Below are 27,963 nucleotides of genomic sequence, written 5' to 3' on the forward strand. Positions count from 1 at the left end.
CCACAGTTCAGTCAACAAGAAGCCCAAGCTCACACGGTTTGGTACCTAATTGCTGATTTTATTCACAATCATGTATTTTCTAGGTGATTTCAATGAATGTACAGGCCCTTAGGGGGACAGGACATGAATCACGTTTTTATTATACGGCTGCGTAACCTGAGATTCCCCTGAGCGATTCAGCGGATCCGTGAGACTGCACACAAAATTTTGGGTGTACGTGTATTTCTCGGGCAAGAATGCCCATAGCTGTCGTCAGGCTCCAATGGCCCTTCAGGGCTGTGATGGAAGCTTCCCAAGTAGAATTCAGTGTCAAGAACACAGCAGCCACCTGCCCACTCTGAACTTTGGGCTATTTCACGCAATCTGTATCCGTCTAAGCACGCTACGAAAGAATCCAGGAGGATATACGATTTGGGAAGCTATCTCACTGCCTCGATAAAAGTGAAACATCAGTGGAAGCAAGTGACTAATAACCCAAGGGCCAACTACGGCTCTAAGCAGGGGCTGAATTCAACTGAATTCTCGTAACAACCCAAAGAGATATGCCCTGGCACTGTCTCCATTTTATAGACGAAGAAACTGAGGCCTAAGGTGGTTAAGTGACTTGCCAAAGCCATCTGGGCAGAATGTGGTGGGGCTGGGGTGGGCACATCAGCCCCCCCTGGCTCCACAGCCCTCCTCTTCGGCACGACAGTTGGATCCCAAAGTCCAATACTACAGCTAGAGCGCGGAGATGACCCTCTTCTGTCCTCGTCCACGTGCCTCGACCACGGCCCCCTGAACGCCACACACAACACAGGCGCGCACACACCATCCGTCCGCTGTGCCCTGGCACCCTTACGAAATGTTTGGTTGTGCCTGGAGAGGTCCTTGCTACCCTCTCCCCGACCCGTGTAACCCGAACCACGGCCTCTTCCCTACTTTTAACGGCTCAGGTAAACACGCTGATCAAGAAAAGAAGAATTTTAAAGTCCCGAAACCTACACTTGAGCAGGGACACAAGACAGAGCGTCAGCCGGCTGTGCGCACGAGCCTCGTCCGATCAGTCACGCTGGCGGCTCAGAGCACCTCACCTTGTGCTCGCAGTTGCTGAATCGCTTCAGAGCAGGTCCTCATGAACGTCTGAGCGTCCTGGTCTATCTGGTCTCGCTCTGTGTCTGTCATCCTCCCGTACTCAGACATGATGTGGCTAAAAAGAGAAAAAAAAAAAAAAAAAAGGTGGGGAGGGGAGACAAAATGTTAGAGCAGCAGCAAATGACCGCCACTGCTGTGTGGACGGGGAGGGAAGGGAAGAGAGAGCTTCCCTGCGGACGTGACATTTACGCTGAGACCGGAGGTGGGGAAGAGGAACCGACCAGGCTGTGAGGTGGGAGAAACAGGGGCTAAATAGCAGAGCCAACACCGGCGAAGGCCGCTAGGTAGGCAGAGCTTCCTGCAGAGACCCACCTGCAGCCGCCAGTCCGGCCAGGGCGAGGCGAGCAGGCCTTGGCAGGCACGTGGGCTCTCGCTTTAAGAACAGGGGCAGCTACTGAAGGCTTTCCCGTAACACGAGGGCAGAAGTCAACGAACGTCAGGAGGCCTGTGCCGTGGAGGCCCTGCAGGTGCGTGTGAAAAGGTGTCAGGCTGCTGTCTTTCCACACACCGTCGCGGGAACTCACAATTAAAGGGCTTTCAGACCATTTCATTTCCCCCTGATACTAAGTTAAAAACCTCAAACGTGACCGAGCTGGCGAGGGCGCTCGCCTGCGATAATGCAGCGCCGTGAAACTCAAAACGTTGTAATTCTAGCACCTCGCTCGTCTTCCTAAGAGCCGGGCAGGGGTGGCATTATTATTAACACTCGAATGAAACACTCGAGACATTATCACTGAATTTAGGGTCACAAAATATCAGGTCAAAAGGGACCTCGGATAATGTGCAGACTCAGTTCATTCCGTCCCCATCCGCTAGCCCTGCCAGCCACTCATCCTCACCGGGGATAAAACACCAAGTCCCGATCGGCCCGGCCTGACGTGTGACCTACTTCCTGACACTCACCCTCCTGCCCTGCACCCCGCCTGCACCGGCTGCTTTGTTGCCCCCGATCAACCACGCGCGCCCCCGACCCTGCGCGGCCTGCCACGTCCGCATCCGGCGGGTGGTCTTCCCGCAGCCGTGCACGCGCCTCCTCCGCATTCGGATCTCTGATCACAGCCGGCTTCCGTGACCACCCCCTGGCTCACCCCGGCACCGGCCCCGTCACCGATTCTCAGCGCCTGTGCTGGGGATTACGCTGTCTCTGAGCTCCAGAGTCACCTTCTGCTCCGCTTTGTGACACAGGCTGGGACACTCCGGACCGCACTGCTCCTCCCCTGCCATCTCCTCCTCACCGGCTTCCTTGGCCTCACGCACTTACTTCTCCCCGAAGCAGTGACGTCTCTCTCCTCCCAGGAGAACGTCAGCTTCACAAAAGCGGGGATTTCATCTTTTTCCTTTCTGTTTCCCCAAGACCTAAAACGGTGTCCTGCACACGGTAGCTGAACAGGTGGTTTTGCGCCAGACTCTACTCTCAACGCCTTACGCGTATTTCGTTTACTTATTTTTGATCCTTGCGATTCATCCATTCGTTCACTTTTATACTAAACCCCATTGGCTGGCACTGCGGCAGGGGTCAGGGGTCCAAAGCTGAACAAGGCTTATTTCTGATCCCTGCACAGGGCAGGCACCAGGCCACAGGTACCTGGGGAGGAGGCAGGGGCACGAGAAACTGCGCTGGATGGTGTTGGTCTGCAAGTGGACAGTGGGGCCCAAGGGGGGAGAGGTCAGTTTGCGCAGGGCGGTGCCAGGCGGGCACGGCGGGGGACACTCCCACAGGGGACGGCGAAAAAGACCTGCTACAAATCCCCAGCCCGCGGGTCAGTGCCCAGATCACCACACGACAGACGGTCTATGCGAGGCTAATCTGAGTGTGGAAGGGAAAACAGGAGTACACCGGGCGGTCCCCACAAACTGAGCGTCCACGCTATGGGACTCTCGGGGCCTCGAGTCGCTGCAGGGACACGTGCACGGTCGGTGTCTCCACAGTGAATGTAGAGCAATGTCGACACTATTTCTCAAAGGAACACGGACAGTGTTTCGATAAATACACGTTCACTTACAACTGTGCTGAACCTGCAACAGCTACTTCTCCAGCATCGATAGGTTTCCCCCCAAACACAACGACCACACAAATACTCCATCTGCTGTCAGCTGCAGAGGAGCCCTTGGGATACAGAGGTTAGGGCCTGCTGGTGCAGTCACGGGAGGATGTGTTTTTGTTTTTTTTTTTATTCTAGAGAAAGAGAGAGCGAGCACACAAGCAGGGGACAGGGTGCAGAGAGAGAGAGAGAGAGAGAGAGAGAGAGAATCTTAAGCAGGCTCCATGGTCAGCACAGAGCCCAACGTGGGGCTCAATCCCATGACCCAGGGATCATGACCTGAGCCAAGATCAGGAATTAGATCCTCAAGCGGCTGAGCCACCCAGGTGCCCAAGGAGGATGTTAAACAGAGGAATCTGCACTTCGTGCAGGGCCCTCTGCGGTGGCTGGCCTGGAGGCAGATGAGAGCAGAACTGGGTGGCCTGGTCATGGCTATGGGAAGACATGAAGAGACCCCAGGCTGAGGCCACGTTGGTGGGGAGGAGGCACAGCAGGTCCGAGAAAGACCGAACAGGCCGAGGACTGACTGGACGTGCAGGGATGCGGCGAAGCCCAGGGCGCCCAGCACAGCAGGCATGGTGGGGGGCGGGGGGTGGGGGGTGGGGGGGGGACAGATGTTTAGGCGGCACGCGGACCTGAGGACATGACAGGTGAGGACACAGAGCCAACTTGGAAGAAAGTTCAAACTCCTGTTTCTCTGTGATAATTTAAAAAGAGCACCAGCTACATAATCGCCATTTGAAACATGTCCGTCAAAAGTGATGAAGGCTTGCTGGTGCCACATTAAGTATCACAGTAACAAAATTATTACTATTTTGAAAAGGTTAACTATCTGGTAAATAAATTCCAAAAAATAGATATTCTCATAGGACACATACAGAAATTCATCAAACTTTAATTTTATTTACTTCCTTTACGAGGTACAGCGGGGTAATTTCATTACAGACCTCAATTTACCGAAATATTAGATTCAATGAAAGGAAACCATGTTAGGTATATAAGTCTGGACTAGTCAATTTACTTCAGGGGGAAAGGAGGAAGAAACTGGGAAGTTTATTTACAGGTTTAGAAATCTAAAAGAATATATGTATTTTTTTAAATTATTTGCTTGATCTGTATGTTAAAAAGGGGCAAGTTCAAAATCACAGAATACTGCTGGCACTCTGCCCATTACTTTAATATGCAGTTAAATGCTTCCTGAGGGTAAGGAAGAGAGAGAAGAGTGTAAATGATTTTCTACTCTGTTTCAAAGGTTACTGAAAAGGTATGGACAAACGTTAAAGGCTACAGTCTTATTTTTGCTATCAATATTACATAGGGGCAAGTACAGAACCCTGTCCACAGTATACGCCCAACAGACGGCATGGAATTACCCCATTAATGTCTGGGCTTCAGATGTGAACACAGACCCTGCTCTCAGTAAACTACATCATGATGGGCAACATCCACGGGCTCACATATATGCTCGCACATCACAAAGGCGAACGGTTATGTAACGCCTTCCGCGCATGAATACAACTCGTTGTGTTAAGTGCTTCGCATATGTCTCCCCATTTATTTCTCAAAACTCTATGAGGTGGGAACTATTACACTTTTCATTTTACACACGAAGCAACTGAGGCACAGAGGGGTTAAGTAACTTGCCAAGGTCACACAACTAGTAACTGGCAGAGCTGGAATTTGAACCAAGGCATCCTGGCTCTTAACCACCACCCAGGGGGTCTCTCGTGTCACAAAAGGGAAGAGTTCAGAAGACAGGATGCTTTTTTCCCACTAGTTGACGGGGAGGAAGGCGATCTATGAACCAAATCTTGAAAGGCAGGATGTGGCCATGGGGAGACCAGAGTGGACACTCTTACTAAGTAACGGGATGGAATCAGGAGAGAGCGAGCCTATCTGGAGAACAGTCAGCGGTTCGATTTGGCCAGAGCACAGAACAGGTAGAGCTACGAGCTCTTGGTGGGTCTCCAGTGCCAGCGGAAGGAGATGCATTCTGTAGCCCATCGAAGGGCTCAGCCTCGTGAAGATCAATGCGGCAGTATCTCATTAGATGGAACAGAGGGGGAAGATCAGTCAACGGGTTATCGAAACTAGACAGAGTATCCTGCCTTATTCATCTCTGTCTCCCTATGCTGTGTAAGAGGCAGGTGCTAGTACATTTCTGCTGGGCTGAAATTTAAGAAAGGGGCACTGGGCAGGGTGTGGGTGATGGCAAGGACTGGGAAGAGGTGACGGATCTGAGACATAAAGCTGTCAGGGACGGAAGAGATGTTGGAGGCACAGCCTCATCAGCTCCGGGGATCTGGGGCCTGGGTGAGCAGCAGACATTAGTAGAAAACACAGAGGAGTGAAAGACCTGGAAGGAAGGAAGGAAGGAAGAAACCGCCATTAAGGCTCGTCCTTATAATGCAGTTGAAAAGGACAGAAGTACTGATCTGGAGACCAAATGTTCCATGACCAACACTTTGTTTTGAAAAAAGGAACCAGGGCAAATGGGCTTTTAGAATCATTTGATGATAAAATCTGAGGAAACTAAAGGAGATTTTAAGTAACAAAGGACGGCTTTCTGAAGTTCTATGCTCTTGTTTTAAGGAAAAGGGAAAAGTCACTGTGACATTCAGTATCGTAGCCACAGACTGCGGCAGGCCGGAGGCCACAAGCCACGGCCGACCAACTGAAAGGGCAGAAGACACGGTGCCATCTAGACGCTGTGGAAACAGGCCGCTTTCCCGTGACGGGCACTCAAAAACCACCTGCTTGCCCGGGTCTTGTCGAACTGATTCAACCATTTTAATCCTAACCTCCAGAGGGCCACTCAGCAAAGTCTGGCTCCAGGAAGGAGGCCGGGGAGTGGGAACGAGACCGAGGACAGCGGTGGCCGGTGGTAAGACCAACAGTTAACTGCACACTGTTTAGCTGAGTTTAGGAACAAGTGGAAATCAGACAGACAGACATCACAAGACTGGCTCCATCAGGTGGGTCCCGAACGGTGCCGGGCCAGTGTGCTCCACGTGCCTTCCCTCGCTCCTTCTCCGCGCCCCCCCCCCAACCAGTGCTCCCCAAGCCGTCCTCAGGGTGAGCGATAACTGCTTCCCGGTTTTGGAGAATGCCCCCAGGCTCCCCCACTCCTCCCGGCCTCCTCTGCTGGGCCCGCAGACACTACCTTCACTCCGCGTCCAGGGTGGATGTCCACCTACCAGCTCTGCCCCACCTGACACCAGGGCAGCCCCCGCAATGCTCCTTCTCGCCCCTGCACCATCGACCATGTGCGCGCAGCGCCTAGTCGGGGCCAGCACAGAGCGAACGCTACCTATGTTAGTTACCAATAGTATTTTTCCCCCGTCTACTGGATCTTTCCCCCAAATGTGGCATTATTCTCCCATTTTAAACAAATAAAATGAAACAAAACGTCTCAATTCCATGTCTCCAGTAAGTTTGCACCCAGGTCCCCAGCATCTGGACCACTGTTTCTTGACCCCAATCCAAGGAGACTTTACTCTCCTCGCTCCCAGGGCACCAGCGGCCCCCACAGGGGCTCAGCCCTTACCCAGTTACACTGCACACACTGGGAGGAACCGGGGGCTTCCCCTCCCTGACTCAAGTTTTCTTCCTCTGGCCTCCACGACACCACCCTCCTGATTTCCTCCTACCTCACCCACTGCTCGTTTTCAGGCTTTCTGTGGACACCTCTTAGCCCCCTGAACACTTAAAGATGGACATTTCATGGCCCAGTCCCTGAAATCTCTCCACACTGCCCGCTGGGTGAGTTGGTCTGGTCTTGTGGCTTTAGCGGTGCAAATACCAGCTTTATGCCCACAAGTCCCAAACTTCTATCTCAGCCCGAACCTCTCCGAGAACTTGAGGCACGAATATCTAACCATCCAATCAGATGTTGAATTTGTGTCACGAATGTGCCCCACCTTGAGCCCCTGCCTGCTCTTCTCAAACCCGCTCCTTGACTCGACCTTCAGAATATTTCCAGAATCTGACCTCTTGTTATCACACTCACTGCTCTGTCTCTGGTCCACGATGCCGTGACATCCCTCGCCTGGATTTAACTGGAGCCTCCTTGCAGGTCTGCTGTTCTGGCCTCTCCTAACACAGCAGCCATACTGATGCTGTTACAAAGTGAGTCATGTCCTATCACTCGTCCTTACAAGACCTTCCAGTGGCCTCCCCACCTTAGAATAGAAGCCAAGGTCCGTGCAAAAGCTACAAGATCCTTAAGATGGCCTGTAAGATCTGGCTCCTGCTGTCTCTCTGAGCTCATCCTCACCTAGGCCCCAACCCTCCTGCCCCGTCACACCAGCCCCCTTGCTGCTCCTGCAACGTTCCAGACATGCTCCTACACCCGGACCTTTATACTTGCTGGCTGCCCTCTTCTGGAACGTTCTTTCCCCAGATATTTACATAAACTGATCCCTTCTTTTAGGTGTTTACTGAACGTCCCCCTCTTAATAAGGCCTGCCTTGACCTACCCTAATAAGACTGTACCCTTTCTGACGTTTCTAGCCACTTTCCCCTCCCCCTCCTCCTAAAAGCACTTATCCTGCTCTAACACTCTGTATCGTTTACTTTTTAATTTTGTCTATCTGTCTTCCCCCACAAAAATCTAAGTTCCCCAAAGGCAAGGACTTTTTGCCTGTTCACTGCTGTATCCGCATCATCAAGAGCAATGCTTAGGATCTGGCAGGCTGATAGATCGGCGCATCACAATCAAATACTTTTTGAACGACCCGACTCGGTGCGTGAGGCTGATGGCAGAACAGGCTTGATATACAGCTGCATCTGTGCTCCTCAGGAGGCCCCCTGCAGAGCCCTTCCAGAGCCTTCCCTGGAAAGCTTCAGGGGCAAAGGCAGTGACTGCATCCATCCTAGATGATGGGAGAGAAGGGAGTAGTGAGCCTGGGCCTCTCAGTCCCGGGCGTCGGGTGAGTCTCCTGTCTCCTCCCTGCGCGAGGCACCTTCCCACCCCCTGACCCCAGCCCCTCACTTTCTGGGGTAGAGTTGGAAGGACAGAAGGAAACCCCTCGGTTCTTGGAAAACAGATGGTCCTACTCTCAGCGGAACCTGGACCTCCCTGGCATCTCGTTTTCTTAGCTAGTTTGGTTTAACCAAGGTCACACCAGGTAATGCTAACAGAATGTGCCCTACGGAAGGTGCACTCCATCCCCCCAGCCCCTCAGGCAGAGCGGGGAAGGGAAAACAGGAGCAGGGGGGCCTCTGGTCTTGTGCTCCTCCCCAATAGAAACTAGAAACACTCTCATCAGAAACAGAGGCGAAAAGGGGTCAGGGACAAATAAACAAGAAAGATACCTCCAAGTGAACACGCACCCCGTGGGTGGAGCGGATCTATAAATGACTAATTCCAAGAACATTAGATTAACATCCTCCTACTCTCTATTTTGATTTAATGGAAACTCGGCTCAGGGAAACTGAAAAGGTCTAAAGGTTAATTTGATAAGACTGATTACTCAATTAAAAGGTGATGTTCCTTTAGGAACATTACCCGTTAACCTTTCGGGTTGGAAATTGACAGTATGGTTATTCTATTAGTAACAACAGAAACCAAGGAAGTTTTCCCCCCAAGTGGTATTGTTTTGTTGCCAAGACATTGCAGAAAAGGTACATCTACCAGAAGTGGAAACATTATTTTTAATTAAAATCATTCAAGAGATCCAGCCAGAGGCCACCTCATTGCGTGCTGCTCTGCTCTAGTAAAATGTCATTACTAAAAAAAAAAAAAAAAAATTAAATGGGTCAATAAAGTCTGAGCTCTACATTATGGAAAAAATTACAGCTTCCTAATTATGTCAAACTAGCATAGCTTTATGGGTCTGAAGGCAATTTTTCTTTCAATTCCATGATCATACTTCATCTAAAATGTTCCTGGCCAAGGCCAGCACACTGGGAGGCAGAAGTGGTCAAAGGCAGGCCGTGGACGGTCTACACCGTCAGGAGGGGGGACCTGCTGGGGGACGACAAGGGCGGCCCTTCTCTATCGGGAGAGAACGCATGTCACTGAGGGGATGCCTACCCCCTAGTCCGAGGTTCTATTAAGAACAACAGAAACCAAGGAAGTTTTCCCCCCAAGTGGTATAGTTTTGTTGCCCTCATGCGGGAGGGCACTTCACTGGGCACGGGCACGAACACGCACACGCATCTAGCCACGGCTCTGTTCTCTCTCTCCTCTCCGGGATCTGCTTGCTTACAGAGAACAGGTGTCCTGCTGTCTTCCTCTCTCTCCTGTGCTATAAAGGGGCCTGCCCCGCTCTCTGTGCTCCAGCGCCTGTGACCGTTCAGTGGCGGTCATGGCTGAGCGAGTCTAATTCAGGAGCCTTCATTCAACAAGGCCGCCCGCCCTCAGACCCAAGCTCTGCCCGCCCCCCTGGATTTTTACCGGTGATAAAGCTGGTAACTCGTCCATCTCATCACGTTCACCTGACTCCTGCAAGCCATCTCTCTCTCCTTCCCTCCCACCGCTGTCGGGCAGGAAGGAGACGCGTGTTTTTTATTAACTGACCACCCCCCCCCACAAGTTCATTATAGGTCCCACGGGGTTCCAACCCTATTGCCGTTCCCCAGGGGGCTTCTATGTGCCAGGAGCTTGCGCGTCTCACCTAATCCTCACGAGAACATTATCCACATTTTACAAAAAAGAAAACAAGCACAAAGACGTGAAGCGAGCTCTAGCCACTCACACGATTAACACTGGGCGTCCGTGGGACTGAACTTGGGTGTGCCTGACCCCCTGAGCCCACGTTCTTTCCAAGGGACGCAAACGGGTAGGACTGGAGCTCAGGATGCACGTGGTAGCAAACAGCAGCTGCAGCGGGGAAAATGAGTAAAAGACTGAGTTTCCCCAAAGGGGAGACGGATGAGTCGGGACCAGGAAGCCTCAGGGGCCAGAGCTCCGACACTCAAGCCACCCAACCAGTAAGTGGCAGAGCGGGACCGGCCCCCAGAGATCTGGGATGTCCATCTGTGCATCTGCCGCAGAGCAGCTGGGAAGGAGGGAGCCGTGGGCCAGCAGCTGGCTCTACTGGGCGACAAAGGGAGAGGGCTCGGAGCCGTCTGGGAACACGGATGCACACTGTGTGGGAGCTGAGCAGAAATAAATGCCTTTAACATCACTTTTATCGTCAGAAGTTGAGGGGCGTCTGGAGGGCTCAGTCGGTGGAGCGTCTGACTTTGGCTCAGGTCATGATCTCGCGGTTCCTGAATTTGGGCCCTGCATCAGGCTCACCGCTGCCAGCACAGAGCCCACTTCAGATCCTCTGTCCCCTCGGCGCTCTCTACCCCTCCCCGACTCACGCTCGCGCACGCGCTCTGTCAAAAATAAATAAGCACATTTTTTTAAGAAAAGGTGAAAACGATTGCCAAGTTATAGAGCAGCACCCTTTACAATCATCTCATAAATGCATGGAAATGCACTGCATTTCCATTATACTGTCTTGTATGAATCTCTCGACTAGCTGGTGAGGGATCATCAACCCCTCTGTTTAGAGCAGGGCTCTGCAAACGCTTTGAAAAGGGCCGGAGAGTAAATACATTAGGCTTTGCAAGTGGCACGGTCTGCCGCAGCCCTTCACTTCTGCTGTTGTGGCGCGGAAGCAGCCAAAGATAATGTGCAAATGAATGGGTTTGGTGGTATTCCAATAAACTCTATTTGTGGACACTGAAATGTGAATCTCGTATCGTTTTCATATGTGGTGAGATCTTAGTCTTTTCTCCAAGCTGTTTAAAAATGCGAAAACTATTCTTAGCTCACAAGCTGTACAAGAACAGGCAGCTGGGTGGACTTGGCCTACGGGCGGTAGTTCGCTAAGTCCCGGTTTGGAGAAAGACAGGGTTTTACAGATTAAATGACTTTCTCAGGTTCACAGTGCTAATAAGGGAGTGGGGTGGCTTGAACTAAACCGACATTTAAAACATCTGCCTCGTTGGATGCCTTTTCAAGGCAAAGGGAAGTTAACAATGGATTTCCAGGCAAGGCCTCTATAGCCACTTATGTGACCTAAGGGGTCAGGTACAAAGGGAGGAGCTAGACAGAGAGGTTTATGCCAGTTTGGTTGAGTTTCCCAAAATGGCTGCAGCTTCCACTCTTGTGAACTATCAAATCAGTACTGGAGACACACACACACCTCGGGAAATGAGATTTGCACTGCCATCTAGTGTTGAGCTGTTACTTTAACGGAGAGCTTAAAAAGAAGCTCTTCTTGGTACTATGCACTAAGAGTGAGAATTTTACGACATTCCAAAACCATACGAACAAAGCACATTTAAAAGTATGAAATTACTTATGATGTCATTTCGCACATCCCATCCAACTTTCTCGTGAATTCACACAGTAGGCCTGAAGCGGAGTCCCATGGCGGACAGTCCACCCCACCGCCAGGTATGAATGGAGGTCAGGAAGCACAGGAGACAAGGTGTCTGCCCTGCAACGCTCCTGTATCTGTTGAGAGCCGGAGTCCATTCCAGAAACCATTTTGGAAGGCTCAATCAAAATGCTTTCTCTCTTTTAAAAAAGCAAGCTAACCAAACCCTCTCTAGATGCAAGAAACGCACCGACATGACACGTTTACGTGACCGGCAGCGTTCCATCGTGGGTTCAGTAAGTCCGTGCTGAGAGGGTGGGTCTCGCGTGTGTCTACGTGTTTCCCAACGTGTGTGGCACCAACACAGATGCAAACGTGTGGCAGCATCGATCCTGAAGATCGTGCCGTGGGGGGCACTGGGACTTGGAGGGTAGAGAAGAGCCTATCTTGGGGACGGGCGGTCCTTTCTGCCACCGACACCACGGCCGAACCGATCTTCCCCACGGCGACTCTGGGCGAGTAAGTAAAAAGTAAGGGCAAATGCCTCAAAAGGAATATAGGTATGGAAAAGAATTCAGTCACCAAAGCCATGGTAAGAAGTATGCACTTACCTATAAGCATTAATGTAATCTTTCCTGTGTTCCAGGAGAAAATCTCTCAGTTTGCCAATGTGTGAAATCTAGAATGAAAAGAAAGCAAACTGTTAACATGGGGGGGGGGGGGGGGGAGAGAGAGAGAGAGAGAGAGAGAGAGAGAGATGGATATGTTACACTCACGTGTAATTTAAATTAATAGAGGATGGAATGCAGGTTATAGAAAAATTTTAAAGCCACAAACGGGACGACTTCGGTTTGGATTCTCATATGTAGCTGAGCCTTGAACAATGCGGGGTGAGGGGCGCCAACCCCCACACAGAAAATCTATATATAACTTTGAACTCCCCAAAAACTTAACTACTAGTAGCCTACTGTTGACAAGAAGCCTTACCAATAACATGAATGGTCAGTTCACACATATTTTGTATGTTATATCATATACTAAATTCATACAAAAAAACCAAGATAGAGGAAAGAAAATGTTATTAAGAAAATCACAAGAAAGACGGGGCGCCTGGGGGGCTCAGTCGGTTGAGCGTCCGACTTTGGCTCAGGTCATGATCTCATGGTTCCTGGGTTCGGGCCCCGCGTCGGGCTGTGTGCTGACAGCTCAGAGCCTGGAGCCTGCTTCGGATTCTGTGGCTCCCTCTCTCTCTGCTCCTCCCCTGCTCGCACTCTGTCTCTCTCTCAAAAATAAATAAAGATTAAAAAAAAATTTAAAGAAAACCATAAGAAAGAGAAAACCCACTCACAGGACTATACTGCATTTATCCAAAAAAACAATCTGCACATAAGTGAACCCAGGCAACCCAAACCCAGGTTGGTCAAGGGTCATCTGTTGTCATTAACTTGTTGGTTAACTTTCCCAAAGTCGCCCCTGAACCTGTAAGTGTTGTGATAGATCTAGGAGGTTATGAAGAGATGATCTCTAAGGAACTTCCAGATTAAGTAAGATCATGCACGTCTAACACTGACACAACACATGCTCAACAAAGGCCAATTCCTTTCCTTATGTGTCTTCTAAAAGTACAGACAAAAACTGCATCTTCCAAGTGTTCTGGGGACGGAGTCTAAGGCTGGAGATACCAGGTTGATAGGTGGGGCCCTGCAGAGCAGCAGATTTAAAAGCTTCAGAGGCAACGGCAGATTCCCACACAGCAAACCTCCATCTTCCCGATGGCCTACTTCCACGGATGAACCGAAAGGACACCAGGTACAAAGGACTGCCTCTGTGACGGCTGGGAACTAGCATAAGCAAACCCTACTCTAAAGCACCTCACCTACCGTGTGCCCAAGTACTGCGTGTGGAGCTCGGGATTAAAAACTAAGTAGAATGAAGTAAAAAGAGGTGGGAAGAAGTCTAGGATCATGGTCGACAGGGACAAAAGTGTTTCCAGAAGGAGAGACCGATTAACCAGGCTGGTGGCCTGCTTTGTCCTTGGACCAGTGCTCACTCGTTTTCCTAGTGCCCCTGCTACCTCTTCCAGACACACACAACCCCGGCCTTGAAGGGTCCGCTGAACTTTCATCTTTTCCATGACAGTTTTTCTGTCAAGGCCAACCCAGCCTGTTTCTCGCTTTGCTCTCAACCTAAAAGCACTTCTGCATGCCACCCACGTGGCACCAAGTCACTCACGGCCACGGCCTCTGCTTCCCTGTCGGAGAACCGCACGGGCGGGGGCCGTGCAGCCCCCACACGGGTCTCAGCGCCACATGGGGCACGGGGCTGGTCGACGAGTATCTGTGGAACGAGCGTATGTCTAAATACAAAGATAGTATTTATCACAAAGAAAACATTCAGCGTTTGTCTGGAGACAGGTCAACAGGGGATCGGTTCGGTTTCCCACAGGGTCTAGATAAATAATAAATCTGGTTTGGAAAAGGACCTTCAGGCACGTGCAGAGCAGGAATCACACTGAAAATGAAGCGTGGCCACGGCATTCGCTTATTTGCCGGGTAACGAACCAGGGTTGAGAGTCTGTCCGCTAGCCCTGCCCTGTTAGGTATTTTCACTCACACCACCTCGTTCTCTTCCCTGCTGTCCTGCCGTGGGCACTCGCAGCACTGCTCTCTGACGGGAACCAGTGTGGCAAAGTGAACCTCACGGAAGCTAAGGGACTCACCCACCGTTACCCACTTAGCACGTCGGCGCGTGGCAAGGCTTACAGTCAAACGTAGGACCACCGGAGTCCACGTCCGACCTATTTTCCTGTACAACACAGCTCCCTTCCTCACACTCTTATTCCTACTTTTTCCACCTCAGCTGCCTTACAAAATCTGCCTTTTAAGACTGTTGGGGAAAATACTCAAGAGAAGTACAAACGAAGTGTTCACTGCACCACGTTAAGAACTGATCACGTTACCGTCCTGTTTTCAAACTTGCAACGGTTTCTGTCCCCTTGCCCAGCCACTGCCCACAAGAGGCGAGTCGAACGGCGGATGCTACAGGACATCTGCTGGTGGGGACTTCTGGATTTAAAACACGCTGCAGCCAGGGGCACCCGCGTGGCTCAGTAGGGCAGCCGGCTCTTGATTGTGGCTCAGGTCACGATTTCATGGTTCATGAGATTGAGCCCCGCGTCAGGCTCTTTGCCGACAGCTTGGAGCCTGCTTGGGATTCTCTCTCCTTCTCTCTCTGCCCCAACCCCTGCTCCTTCTCTCTCTCTCCCCTTCCCTCCCTCTCAAAAATAAACAAACATTTAAATACACTGCAGCCAAAAGCAGCAGTTCCAAGGCTGATTTGCCAAAGGGCAGCCAACAAGTAACCTCCAGGCCTAAACAATGGAGTCAAGTCCAAACTCCCATAAAGCACTCAAGGCCCTTCACAGTCCAGCTCCACAAGTCCCGTGTGGCCTCAGTCCCTGCCACACTCCCAGTAGGCGCCAGGCTCCAAGTCCCAGAGATGCCCAACACGCACACCCATATGGTTCTCCTTTTCCCTGGAATGCCCTACCCACCTTCCCTCCTGCACAGACTTCTCCTCTTTCCCTCCCTGTATCTGCTCCACACCCCCGGGCACAGTCAGACCCCACTCACCCACAAAATGTGGCACCTTGACCTCACCCCTTCCTTCATGACCTCCCTTCATGACCACAGTGACTAATTTCAGACCAATTTCCCTTCAGTAGATGGCAAGCCCCTAGAGGGTGATGGGTACCTTTCCCTTTCCTGTGCTTATCAGGCACAGTTCCCGGAGCAACGCAGAGCCTCAAAAACTGTTACTGAATGTTGACAAAACAGTGGGTACCGGAGAAGCCCTAAAGAACTGTGTTTGCTGTTGCAGGTACAAAAATGCCACCCTCCCCCTGCAAAGCCTTCCAAGTCCCGTGAATACGTTCTGTTAGAAGGCAGAGGAGAATTAACATAGCACATGCAATTCAGGTTCTCATCAGTTGACCTTAAAATAGGGAGATTATCCTGGCTCACCCAGTAGGAAGGCCCCATATAATCACAAGGGTCCTTAGATGTCGAAGGGGAAGGGCAGGAGGGAGGGCAGAGTGAAGCAGTGGGAGGAGGACCGGTTGCTCTGGAGACAGAGGAGAGAGCTGAGGACGCAGTTGGCCTCTACAAGCTGGGAAAGGTAAGGAGACAGATTCTCCCTTAAGTCTCTCCAAGAAAGAACGCTTCCCTGTCCAACCTTGATTTCAACCTACAAAGTCCCGTCTTGGACCTCAGACGACAAAACCATAAGATAATACGTTCTTGGTGCTTTAAGTCACCGGGTTTATGGTAAATTGTTACAACAGCAGTAAGAAACTAATACAATGTGTCCCAATTTAAGCTGCTATAACAAAATACCACAGGCCGCGTGGCTTAAACGACAACACGGTCTCACAGTATTGGGGGCTGGGAAGTCCTGGATCAAGGTACCAGCAGACGTGGTCTGGTGAGAGCCCTCTTCCCACGGCGCAGAGAGCTGCCTTCTTAACGCACCCTCGCGTGGTGGAGAGGGGTCATTGCCAAAGACAGCTTATTATATTTCAACAATTCTATTATGGCTCTTGTATTTTCAAATTTGCAGGGGTGTGAGCACTTGTATGCTTTGAATTGTGAATGTTTCCACATCTAGTGGTAACTTTAAAAGAATCACTTATGTGTGTGTCCAAAGAGAACGTCCCTCACTTTTAAAAGGAGAAAGGCCATTCCGGTATCAAGTTTGACAAGGAAATCGGAGTAAAATGGAAATTTTATTGCCCCATAAAGATCTAAACTAGTGTCTTAGTCTTGGTATCACTGAACGACATGGAGGGGGTGAGGAAGAGTCTCGGGAGAAGGAACAGGTCACTGGAAAGGTCTCTGTGGGACCAGGTGAGTGACAAACGCAAGGGCTGAAAACAGGGAGTATTCTGGGGACTGAACCATGTTGTGGGGCACATCACAGCCTTGGGCAGGTGAGGGACGCCCCATCTTCACAGCTCTGTGCCTTCGTGACTGCTCTTGCCCTGCCTAGAGCAGCTCTCTTCACCCCAACCCCATGCCACCAGAAGAATCCCTGCTCGTCCTTCCAGGTTCCACTTAAATGTCACCTCCTCCGGGAAGCCTTCCTGAACACCTTTCTTAGTATTTTACAGATACCTGTTAGTACTTTCCATTGAACATAACAAGTATTTATCTGTGACCCCCCACTAGACTTCAACTGAGCCCCGTGAGGTCAGGATCTATGCCCTGTTCATTTTTGTATCTCCAGTAGAAAATAAATGTTGGAAAAGGAAAAGCCGGGGGGGGGGGGGCGTTTGTGGGGGGTTGGAAATCCAACAGAAAGAGCTTCAAGATCTGAGAAGTCCTGACGTACGAGTTGGGTCAAAAAGGTATCAGACCTGTCACAAGATTGTACCTACACAACCGAGTGAAGCAACAAAGGAAGAGGAGCACACCGGCCGTCTGTGCGTGTTTCTCCTAGAGTCAGCACGTGCGCCCAGAGGGGGCAGCGCGAGCACTAAGGTCCGAGGATGCACAACCTAGCACGCTTCACAGGAGCCGGTCTGCTCTCACAAAGCCCGTCACCTTCCAGCTGACTGATGGCCGGCCCACCACGGAAGGAAGAGTTTTTATGCCCACCGGCTGTGGCTTGACTACACGGCTACATTACATGAGAAGCGTCCACTGTCTCTGACATAAAACATAGTTTAAAACGAGACGTGAACTGCAGGCCGAGAGAGAAAGGGAACACAGGAGGTATTTAATATCTGATGCATTATGATTCACTTCCCTGTTTTTAAAATCCTTCTCTTTTAGAGAAATACACTGAAAATTTACCAATCAAATAGGACACCTGGGATTTGCTTCAAAACCACATGGAGAAGAAGGGAGCATCAGACGAAGCAGGACGGGCCGCGGGCCGGTAAGAGTTGAGGATGGGCACACGTGTACCTGCGGCTTCGTCATCCATCCTGTCTGCTTGAGGGAGTATCTGAAATCTCCCTTGATAAAAAACATTTTGAAACATCTCCCATTTAGCGCTTTCTTCCCTTAACACTTTTAGTCATTTTGTGTGCAGATTTTCTGCTGTCCATGCTTGAACCAACAACTAAATTCCACACACAATCTCTACCGGCTTTATTTCTAAGTACTTGCAATCTTTGCTTAGAATTCCATTTATCAGGGTGGACGCCCCTTTCAAAATCCAAAACCGTCACCGAGAAAAGACGGGTGTACCAGGCTTTTCCCAGAGCTCTTCCCATTCCCAGAGCTGCATGCACTGGCTCACCTAATTCTCCCAGGCGTGACCACAGGGGACAGCATCACGCCTATTTTACAGGTCACAACACGGAGTCAGAGACGGGACAGACCACGTGCTGAGGGACACCTCGGGGTGAAGTCTGGCTGGAGCCCTGGCGTTCTAAGTATCAGGCTTGCGTTCTCAGCCTCCAAATTAAAGCGCACATTGTGGACAGGTCACAACTGCAGTTTTCCAGCACAGTAGCCATAAAGGGATGACTGGGAACCGAGAAGAGCATCCGAGCGAGTAACGTCCAGCTGTTCCTTTCTTCTCAGATCCCGTGTTCAGCAAAGCACCACACACGTGACTACAGCCGACGGCGACCGTCACTCACTGAGCACCAGCCATGTGCACCAGGCAGTGCAGAAACTGCTCGGCACGGGCTGCCCTTTACTCTCCCCAGAGCAGCCAGATGAGTTAGACATGACCGCTGTTCCCATTTAAGCAACATGAAAACTGAGGCCATGCAAGGTTACAAGGCTAGTAAGATGCAGAATGGGGTGGGGGGGGGGGGGGGCGTTGCACCGGGATGGCTCAGTCAGTTAAGCATCTGACTCTTGCTTTCAGCTCAGGTCGTGATCTCACGGTTCCTGGGTTTGAGTCCTGTGTCGGGCTCTGCACTGACAGTGCAGAGCCTGCTTGGGATTCTGTCTCTGATCTCCCTGCCCCTCCCCAGCTCGCACTCTCTCTTAAAATAAATAAATAAACAAAACAACAAAAAAAAGACACAGAACTGAGACTGATCACAGGTCTCTGTGACTCAAAGGCGAAGTCACTTATCCTGTATTATTCTGTCAAAAGACTACTAATATTTAACTTAATGAAGTTTGACATCCTTCTTCCCAGTAATAGAAGCTGGGTTTCGTGTGAGAGTATTTGTGTACAATGTTGATCTTAAAAAACGTGTTTAACTACAGCGGATACAGAAAGATCTGCAAGAAAAGCTTCCACACACAGCGCTCGTTTTAAAAGTCACCTATAGGGGCGCCTGGGTGGCGCAGTCGGTTGAGCGTCCGACTTCAGCCAGGTCACGATCTCGCAGTCCGGGAGTTCGAGCCCCGCGTCAGGCTCTGGGTTGATGGCTCAGAGCCTGGAGCCTGTTTCTGATTCTGTGTCTCCCTCTCTCTCTGCCCCTCCCCCGTTCATGCTCTGTCTCTCTCTGTCCCAAAAATAAATAAACGTTGAAAAAAAAATTTTTTTTAAAGTCACCTATATGTTACAGTAGGAATATTCACATATCGGAAGAGAATGTTGCCACTGGCTCCAGCCGTCTCCTCCCGGGTCGGCTGCTGGGTCTCGCGTTCTGCGACACGGCAGGCTTGGAATTGGCGAGGCCACCTGGATGTCGGGGGGAAGGCCCACAGCCATGAGCAAGGAAACAGGGCGGTCAGGAAGAACAGCAGTCTTCCTGACGCTCAGCTCATCCTGAACTTCCTTCAATCCTTAAACAGCCTCAAAATATGGCTTAAACGTAAAATGAAGGCAATTTCCCCAAGGGCTTTTCTTCCCTGCGTTTGAGTTCCCCTGCAGCCACCTTTAGCCCTGGGCGGACATGGGCAAAGGAGTCGACTCTGGGCACATGACTGCGGGTCTGGGTGGAGCAGGACGGGCAAGAGAGAGAAGGGCAAGAAACCCAGGGGGTTTGGCAGAGACTCCTGGGTTCTGACCTCTGCTTTGCCACCCCCTGCTGAAGGAGACTCTGCTCCCCCACTCCTGAGGCTTCAGGTGCAGGGAGACTCCAGTGGGGCCAATACCCTGGCCTCAGAGGAGAGAGGAGCCACTTAACTGGTTTATGATTTGGAGAAAGGAGAATGGGCACGCTCGGCTCCTTCTCGCCCTCTCCGTTTTTCCCATCAGCCAGCCAGCCAGCCAGCCAGCAGAGGGGGGATATTCTGACCCAAGCTTCCCCCATGTTTCACTACAAACCCAAAGCCAGGCTCCCTGTGTGGATTTTCATGTTCTAACTCCTGTATTTCTCTTTCAGGTGGCTCCAAAATTGGGCTGAGAAGAAAGGGGTGCTTTTATAGGCTCCCCTAAACTCTTAACCTTTGCCAACTGAAGTTTTGAGCAAGTCGCTTAATCTCCCTGGGCTTCGCTACAAAGAGAGGGTGGCGAAAGCAATTTCTCGAAAACAGCAGCAGCACGAGCTACCTGCCAGCTTTTACCAGTGTCGGTACTACCCGTCCATTGTCTCATTTGCTCCCGACGGCCCTGTGGGTAGGCTCCATTATAATCCCAGGTCACAGATGAGAGGACATGGAGGGTACACATCCCACGTACGTGGTTCAAAACCAATGGGAGACTGTGACTCCCAAAGCAAGTGCTCTCCAGGTCCACCCAAAAGATGACCCCGCCGTCCCATCCGAGCACGGCAGGTCTGTGAGGCTTGCTTTTACCACGAGTGTAGAAGGAACATCTTGAGATCAGAAGTACCCAAAGCTGAGCCGAGCTGTTCCGGTTCAAGGCCTGGTCTCCAGCTATGAGACAGCACAAAGCTAACAGCCACACTCCAGGGTCGGCCAAGATCTGGCCTCTTTAGGAAGTTGAGACTTAATCAAACAAGTGATTGGAACTGCATTCTGAAACTACAGGTATTCATGTGACCCGTTCCTTTCTTTCTCTGAACATAAATTCACTTTTAAGTGGCTATATTTAAATAAGACTAATTCCCCAAATCATCAAGATGTTGAAATTCTCTATAACCCATCTACCATAAAAACTGTGCTTCCTAATCCAGATGCATTTGACAGGGGAAAAAAAAAAAAAAAGATTGTCACATCACCGTCCTCGTACATACAAGGTTTTACCAGGAGGGACCAAACTAAACCCCTAACATCCCAGCGTGCACACCAATGAAATCCTGTGAGGTACACAGGATTGTACCTGGGTGAGCCTGGGCCGCAGACATGGATGGTTTCCCACAAGCATATTGTTGAGCACCGAGGTGAAAGCAAGGTCGCCCAAAGCACATCCTGCATGATGCACTTATGGAAAAGACACGAAATCATACCTAAGGTTGTACACACACACAGAGAGGAAGTCGGAACACTGTTCTTCAAAATACTGATGGTTGTCTGGGTGGTGAGATTTGGAGATTTCGCTTTTTCCTTAAAACCTTTGTGTACTTTAACATTTTTCTATAATCAGCACGTATAATCTTTGCAGCCAGACAAAAAATACTTCTGGACAAAAAGGCAAATCTTCCCACATACTTCCTGACAAAGTGCACAGGGACTCCCCATTACCGACAAATCAGGCCTGATTCCTTAAGCCCGAGGCCCTAGGTGTCCCTCTCCCTGTGGACATCTCCACATTCGAAGCCCACCCCCCACCCGATCCCAGTCTTCTTGCCCCAAGCCCTCTGCTCAAGTCTGATGCCTCCTAAAAGCCTTCTCCGCCACTCCCAGGCCAGGTCAAGGCCCTCTCCTGCACGTGGATCTCTTTCAGAGACGTTAGCATCTTGTGAAACGTTTTCGGGTCTATCTGACGTAAGCTGCTCAGGCGCACGCCTAGCCCAACGCGGTTCCCCGAGGGGGATTCTGTGTTCCGAACCAAACCCATCTTCTACCCCTTTCAACAACTAAGAGTAGGGTTCAACCCCGTAGCGCGGCGGCTCATACTTCCCGTTATCCACTAGATGGCGACCCAGGTCTTACAGCTGTAGTACTAACAGGAACTCCAAAACACATCACCACGTTTTCCCAAGGGCTTTTAAAATTTCTCTGGTTCTTTGTTTTTTGATCTAGAATCAAAGCATTATCAAAGGTTAACTGTTCTGTGCAGGCTGAAGCTGAGACGCCATTGTCTGGACATCTACACGTGCGCTCGGATGAGCCCAAGTCGACGACGTGCAAAGACCGCGCTGGAGGCAGGTTGGGCACAAAGGGAGCTCCAGGGGCAGGAGCATGGCTGCCATCTGCCATCCCAGGCGGCAGGCCCAGCTCTGTCTGGGTGGGTCGCCCACAGAACAGTCCTGCGAGCTGCTCCTTCCCGGGGACTTTGTAAATTACCCAAAGCGAGATACACCGTAAAACAAAAAGCCTGGTACAAAACGGTGGGATTCTTCTCAAAGGATGGCTGCCTTTTAACTGGGGAGAGTTCAAAGCGGTCACAAGTGTCCTTTGCTGGTCACAGCAGTGGTTTGACTTGCAAGCCACCCCCCACACGCCCCCCCACACCCCCCCCCACGCTAGGAATTCTGTTCTGCTGGCACTCACAACACTTCCAACAAAGACCTGATTGATTATGAAACACTAAGTACCGATTTGCATAATTTGCCTCTGCAAGAAACAACCATTGTTCAAGATTAAAGAGACTCCAGTAGGTCCCTCTGGCATATTGTAAAAAGTTCCCTGTAACACAAAATCATTATTTTTGTTTCATTCAATCAGTGGACACAGCTTGCTGTTCAGTTTAGTATGCAGCCAAAGGCACAGCCAGAACCACCGTTGTATAAGTGTTTGCCAACTACTGATAAGCTAACATGACTTTTCACAAGGACTGTGTTCCCAAGTTTAATTTGGAGGCCCACTAACTAAATCTGAATCCACTCCCTTCAGCCATAATTGAAAATGCATCGATACCAATTACAGCTACAAGTTCAGAACCAAGGCGCCTCTGGAGCATGGCGACCCTGCTGCAGTCACGCTGTGGGTCCCTGTGCCAGAGAGGCTCCCCGCTGACTTGTCACCCACAAAAGAGCCTGGCAACGCCACAGAAATTCCACTGGTGCCAGGTCGCAGCAGCTGGTCTGTGAAGGGACTGCATACATGAAGTGGCCCTTTCTTGCTTCCTTCTTTTCTTCGGCAACTGTTTGGGAAGCAAGAGCCACGGGCTGGGCCCCCCCCAGCACTTCCCCCCTAATTTCTATTGCATGACGCCACCCTTGGATGAATGCAGGGTACTGAGGGGTGACAGTCACCGCGGGAGTGCTGGCCACTCTCTACCCGTCCTCACAAACTCCTGAGGAAGCTCCCTGCCCCTGCCCTTCTCCAAGGAACCAGCAGTCTCCCTCTGCTTCCTGGGACCCCACGCTCTCTCCCTCTCTCCGGGTTCTCCTCTTAAGCCTCTGGCAAACTTTTCTTTGCCTTCCTTCATCGCTTCCTCTGCCTTTGCTAACCCGTGAACCTTACTCAGGCTAGACTCACTCACTCCCACCCCCAGCTTTATTTACCATCTACAGAACACTCCCACCCAGCCTCTGCCCTGCTCCTGTGTTCCAGGTGAGCGCATCCAACCTCTTCCTGTGGGTCCGCTGGTGCCTCAAGAGCAACATGGAGTGTTAATTATCCAACCACTCACATTCAACCCTCCTGGCCCCCTTCCTGTTCCCCCAAGGAGAAAGAGCCTCTCTCTTGCTTCCTCAAGATAGAAAGTCTCAGGGCTGTCCTCTTTTCTACCCCACAAATTAAACTGGTCAGGCAGGCCTATCCATTCAACTTGTTCAACATCCGCCAAAGGAACTGAACCACTGGCCACCCTCTCCTCGGCACTTCCTGCACCACCACCCCCACATTCCAGAGGCGAAAAGCCTCTCCCTGAAGCAGCCTCCTCTTCTGCCTCTGCACTTTGGCACCTACTGTTCCCTCTGCCTGGAATGTCTTCTTTCTCATCTGTCTTCTACTCAAATGTGCTGGGCCCAAGGAGGAATTAACATGGCATTCTGGGTTCGCTCCCACTTTCTCTGCAAAAAGCCTTCCGTGAGGCATGCTGTATCGGTTAGTTGGACGTTATATACATTACATACATTGTACGTGCATGTATAAATATATACTTGTAAACATACAAATGTTAGCTCCATAGATAAAGTGCTGTGTATCCCCAGTCTGGTAACTTCCTTAGAAGACACAAGGCGACTGTGACCTACAGAAAACTGTCTTCAGTAGCTAAATAACCTACTCTGGATATTTGCTAAAAACCAGGGCCACCCTGGACTGTAGTTTCCAGAATTCAGCATGTGTTGACACACAGACAGACAGACAGACAGACAGACACGTGGGGAGTGGGAGAATGAGAAATGTGTGCGCGAAAGATGAGAGAGACTGGTGTTCCTAGTTCTACTGTCGGTCCTGAGTAGCAGACGGGAGGGACGGTTAAACAAGGAGACAAGGATGATTAACATTTGTTGGGATGAATTTGGCGGCCCAACTTCCCATATTAGCAACCTGAAAAGTACCGCTTCTGATAAATATTAAGCTTCTATCCCTTGGGGCGCCTGGGTGGCGCAGTTGGTTAAGCGTCTGACTTCAGCCAGGTCACGATCTCGCGGTCCGTGAGTTCGAGCCCCGCGTCGGGCTCTGGGCTGATGGCTCGGAGCCTGGAGCCTGTTTCCGATTCTGTGTCTCCCTCTCTCTCTGCCCCTCCCCCGTTCATGCTCTGTCTCTCTCTGTCCCAAAAATAAATAAACGTTGAAAAAAAAAAATTAAAAAAAAAAATTTGTTTAAGCTTCTATCCCTTTAAGAAATTTAGAAACCAAGAAAAGAAAAAGAAAAAGAAAAGAAAATCTTAGGTTCTCAGTGTTAGCGAGATCATCGAAGAACTCAGGACCTAATGTCGAAACGTGAAGAGCCCATACAACGTTGAATGACCCACGGGGCTCAATGCAACTTTCACTTGTAAACAGGTCTTGGACCTCTTCAACCTCAAGCAGCAGCAGCTTATCACGTGCTCAGCCTTTCCCCCCTCACTCCTCTGGCCCCAACTTTCCCTCTCCAGCTCCTTATCTTCTCGATCACACCTTAATCTAATTAGACATTCTCATCCTCACTCTTCTGGTGCCCCAAACTGCACTCACTTGGCATTGCTAGAACATTCCCATTTCCAAACTGTCCACTCCCGGCCGGTCTGGCTTTGCTCTGTGCCTCACGCATGCTACGTGATACACAGAGCGCGAAACAGGTAAATCTCTCTTCTCTTCCAGGATTCTCAAGACCAGAAGGGGCCTGGCAGGCGCTTACTGCTTTGATGGTGGGGGGCTCACCATCTCTCCCAGGTCGCCCGTTCTAGTTGGAACAGTACAAAGTTTTTGTCCCTCAGAGTCAGGTTCAGCTCGTGGGGCCCCCCTCCACTCCCTACGTGAGTCTTCTCTCTTCTCTAAGCTAAACGTAGTCAAGACGCTCAGGCTTTCTTTAGTCTCCTCTGAATGCTGCAAATTACGGGCCTCAAAATTCAAATGCAGTTCACAGAACGGACTCGATATTCTGTGTGTCAGCAGGAAATGCAGGGGAAAGCAGAAACATCACCTCCCTTATTCTAGCCTTTAGGTTTCTATTAATGCCGCCGAAGAGTGTGCTCACTTTCACGTCACTGGGTCAGGACGACTTAATAGTAACGTTCTTTCTTTCACGACTGGTGCCGCTAATCTCCACCTTCACTATATTCCTATTTTCCCCTGGCCTCCTGTTATTTGCCGCTTGACCATTCTGCCATTAAAGACACCTGTAATTAAAAATAATTTTAAAAATGGGATGAAAGTGGGGCTGGAAAAGCATGGAATTATCATAGTCCCCTCCAGCTCCCTGAGCTGGACAACCAGCTCAACCAGTCACACATGCCCCAATAGTCCAAATCCTCAGTCCATTAAAAAAAAAAAAAAAAAGTTTCCTCTACAAAATATCATGGAGACCTTGTTAAGTGCCTTCTGAAAGCAGATCTCCTCACCTACCTGCCCAGCAACTGACACTAATGAGGCTGGGGGGAGGGGGGGCACGGGGAGCAGGATGGCTCCTGCTTTGTAAGCCTGTGCTGGTTAATCATCACTACTTTCTTCTCTGTGTGCCTGGAAACCTTTCTTTTATTTGTTCCCTTGACAAATATGTAAGACCCAGAACGGGCCAGGCACAGGAAGAAAGGAGGTAATAAAGAAGAGAGGGAGGGAGGACGACGAACACAGGAGGGGTTCCAACCCAAGGTTGCTACATGACCTCACACTGCTTTTCAGATCCCCTCCAAGCCCTGTCTGGTCCGGAGATTACGCACAGAGCACGTATTCAGAGACTGTGTGCGTACAATGCGTGCAGAGAAACTGAATGTGTAGAGCTGGTATTTTGTGTGTGCAGACACCGTGTGTGTGGAACGTGTGCAGACAGCCCTGTGTGCAGAGACAGGGCGTGCAGGGTGCACGGGTGCTGCGTTGCTCCCAGTCCCGGTAATTCAAGCACAGACTACAGAGGTGAGTTCTCATCCAGCTCTGACGCTGGTGATACACGGTCTTGCTGTGCTTACGTTACTTCTCGGGCCCTGACCTCCGTACAAACGAGAGAAGGACTCTGAAGGCCACCACAAGCCATCGACGAAAGTAATGTCCGTGGAGGGTCTGACACCGCGTCTGGCACGCAGCACCTGCCCAAACGTTGTAAGTTTTCTTCTCCTGCTTCCCCTTCATCCCTGCTTGAGTCCCACCCACGAGGCCAGGCCGGTGTGCACTGGGGACCGCGTGGGGCAGCGAAGGGGAGGGGGGCTGTAGAGACCTGGGCCACGCTAAACGGCTATGGCCTCTCACCAAGTTGCAGCACCAAGGAGTGTGGGAAGTTGCAGAGTCAGAAGAAGAAAAAACCTGGATTTGGTGCAAACCCAGCACAATCGGAGGACGAGTAACTAACACTTACTGGGTGCGTGCTCTGTGCCAGGCACCAGGCTCGGAGCCTGAGACGCACATACTGACTTGCTTAACCCTCATACCACCGCTCGGGGTGGGGGGGGCTGCCCCCCTGTGAAAGAAAGAGAAAGAAACTGAGGCCCAGAGAGAAGCCGCACACACTGCTCGTGGCTCCACAAAAGGTCGCTGACATAGCACAACGCGGTCCCAGACAGTCTGGCCGCAGAGCCAACGAGAACCGCCTCCATGGTGATGGGCGGCCCCCACAGCCTCCGCGGGCAGGAGCAAAGGCAGCCAAGGGGACACAGGGCAAAGAGCAAAGGGCAGTGGCAGAGGCAACCCGACCCAGGGTCCGTTCCGCGAGGGCGGGGCATCTGGAGAAGCCTTTCAGGAAAGCAGCTCAGGGGCAGCTCACCTAGGCACAACCCGCTCGGGAAAAGGGCTGAACTTGGCCTCGTGCCGCCGTCCCTCGGGACTCTGGCCCCCTCCACGTCCAGCTTCACACTAGTGCACGAGGTGAAAAGCACATGACACCTACACGACACAAAAGGCCACACCGGGTTCGAACGCACCTTCTCGCACCAAGTCCCCCCAGAGTCAGAAGGGATCGCTGAGTCCTCAGCTGTGCATCAGAGGAAGCGACTGGTTCGAGCTCAGAGGCCACGAAGAGAGCGCAAGCTGGATGCTAGATGCTAGAATCACAGGCGGTGAGCGAGACACCCGTACGAGAAGAGGCCGGGCGCAGGGAGCCAGCCCCCTCACCCTCAGCCCTCGCCAGCCGGGTGCGGAGCGGACGACGGGCACCGCTGAAACGGCATTTCTGTCCTGGCAAGCACTCAGCTTCCTGTCAGTCCTGTGTCCTGGCGGGGTGCGCGTCCAGTGTCCCTCCCCTGCACCCCAACACACTCTCCTCCACATCTTTCCTCCTTTTTCTCAGTGCAGGTGCTCTCTTCCAAAGAGCTGTCTCCAGACTCGCCACACGCTTTCCCCGCCACCTCCGTTCACACCTGCACCGCACAGGCCGCCCGTGCCCATTCGGCTCCTTTGGAGAACACAGAGTGCTTCTGGGCAGGTGTGCTGGACGGGCAGGGTGGGGGACCCCGCTCCCGAGCCAGCTCTAGGACCTCAGGGTCACTGCTCTGGGCCTCGGTTCCTCACCCACACGCTGCTAAGGTTAGACGACAACGTCCTTTTGACTCAAACAAGGAGATACCTTTTGGTGCTCGATCAACGTCAAAGCTCCTTATGACCGAACCCTGCTGGCTTCTTTCCAGTCCTGGGTGCTCAGCAGGAGTCTAAGGGCATATGTACTTGGGATCCTCATTCATTAAGGTTATTGTTATTTCTGGCTCAGGGATTTCAGCCACAGAACCTTGGAAAGTCTGGTCATAAGAAATTAGGAACATTTAGGCAAACTAGAAACAAAAGAGGTACCTGGCTTGTACGTATCCTAAATGTTGCTGGGTACACTTGCAACAAAAATGGTGATGACACACATGTAATGCCTGCTATTAGAGAAGAGCTATCAGGACTTTGTGCAAAGGATGCCACCTGA

At 51.1% G+C, this 27,963-nt stretch overlaps 1 protein-coding gene across 6 annotated transcripts in view; it reads right to left on the minus strand.

Annotated features, from left to right (window-relative positions):
* Positions 1–27,963, minus strand: part of STX18 (syntaxin 18) — a 122,525-nt gene that overhangs the window by 39,203 nt on the left and 55,359 nt on the right. For 4 of the 6 annotated variants that reach the window (XM_040488011.1, XM_040488027.1, XM_040488043.1 and 1 more), the window contains 2 exons: positions 12,109–12,176; positions 1,074–1,189 (listed from right to left, as the gene is read on the minus strand). In XM_040488011.1, coding sequence (XP_040343945.1) covers positions 1,074–1,189; positions 12,109–12,176 — 184 coding nt within the window. Of the gene's footprint in view, positions 1–1,073; positions 1,190–1,446; positions 1,571–12,108; positions 12,177–27,963 lie in introns of those variants that run through there. The other 2 variants (XM_040488017.1, XM_040488051.1) reach the window with 2 other exon arrangements.

The sequence above is a fragment of the Herpailurus yagouaroundi genome, unplaced genomic scaffold (genome assembly GCF_014898765.1).
Source record: "Herpailurus yagouaroundi ecotype Mexico unplaced genomic scaffold, PumYag 28, whole genome shotgun sequence".
NCBI lineage: Eukaryota > Metazoa > Chordata > Mammalia > Carnivora > Felidae > Herpailurus > Herpailurus yagouaroundi.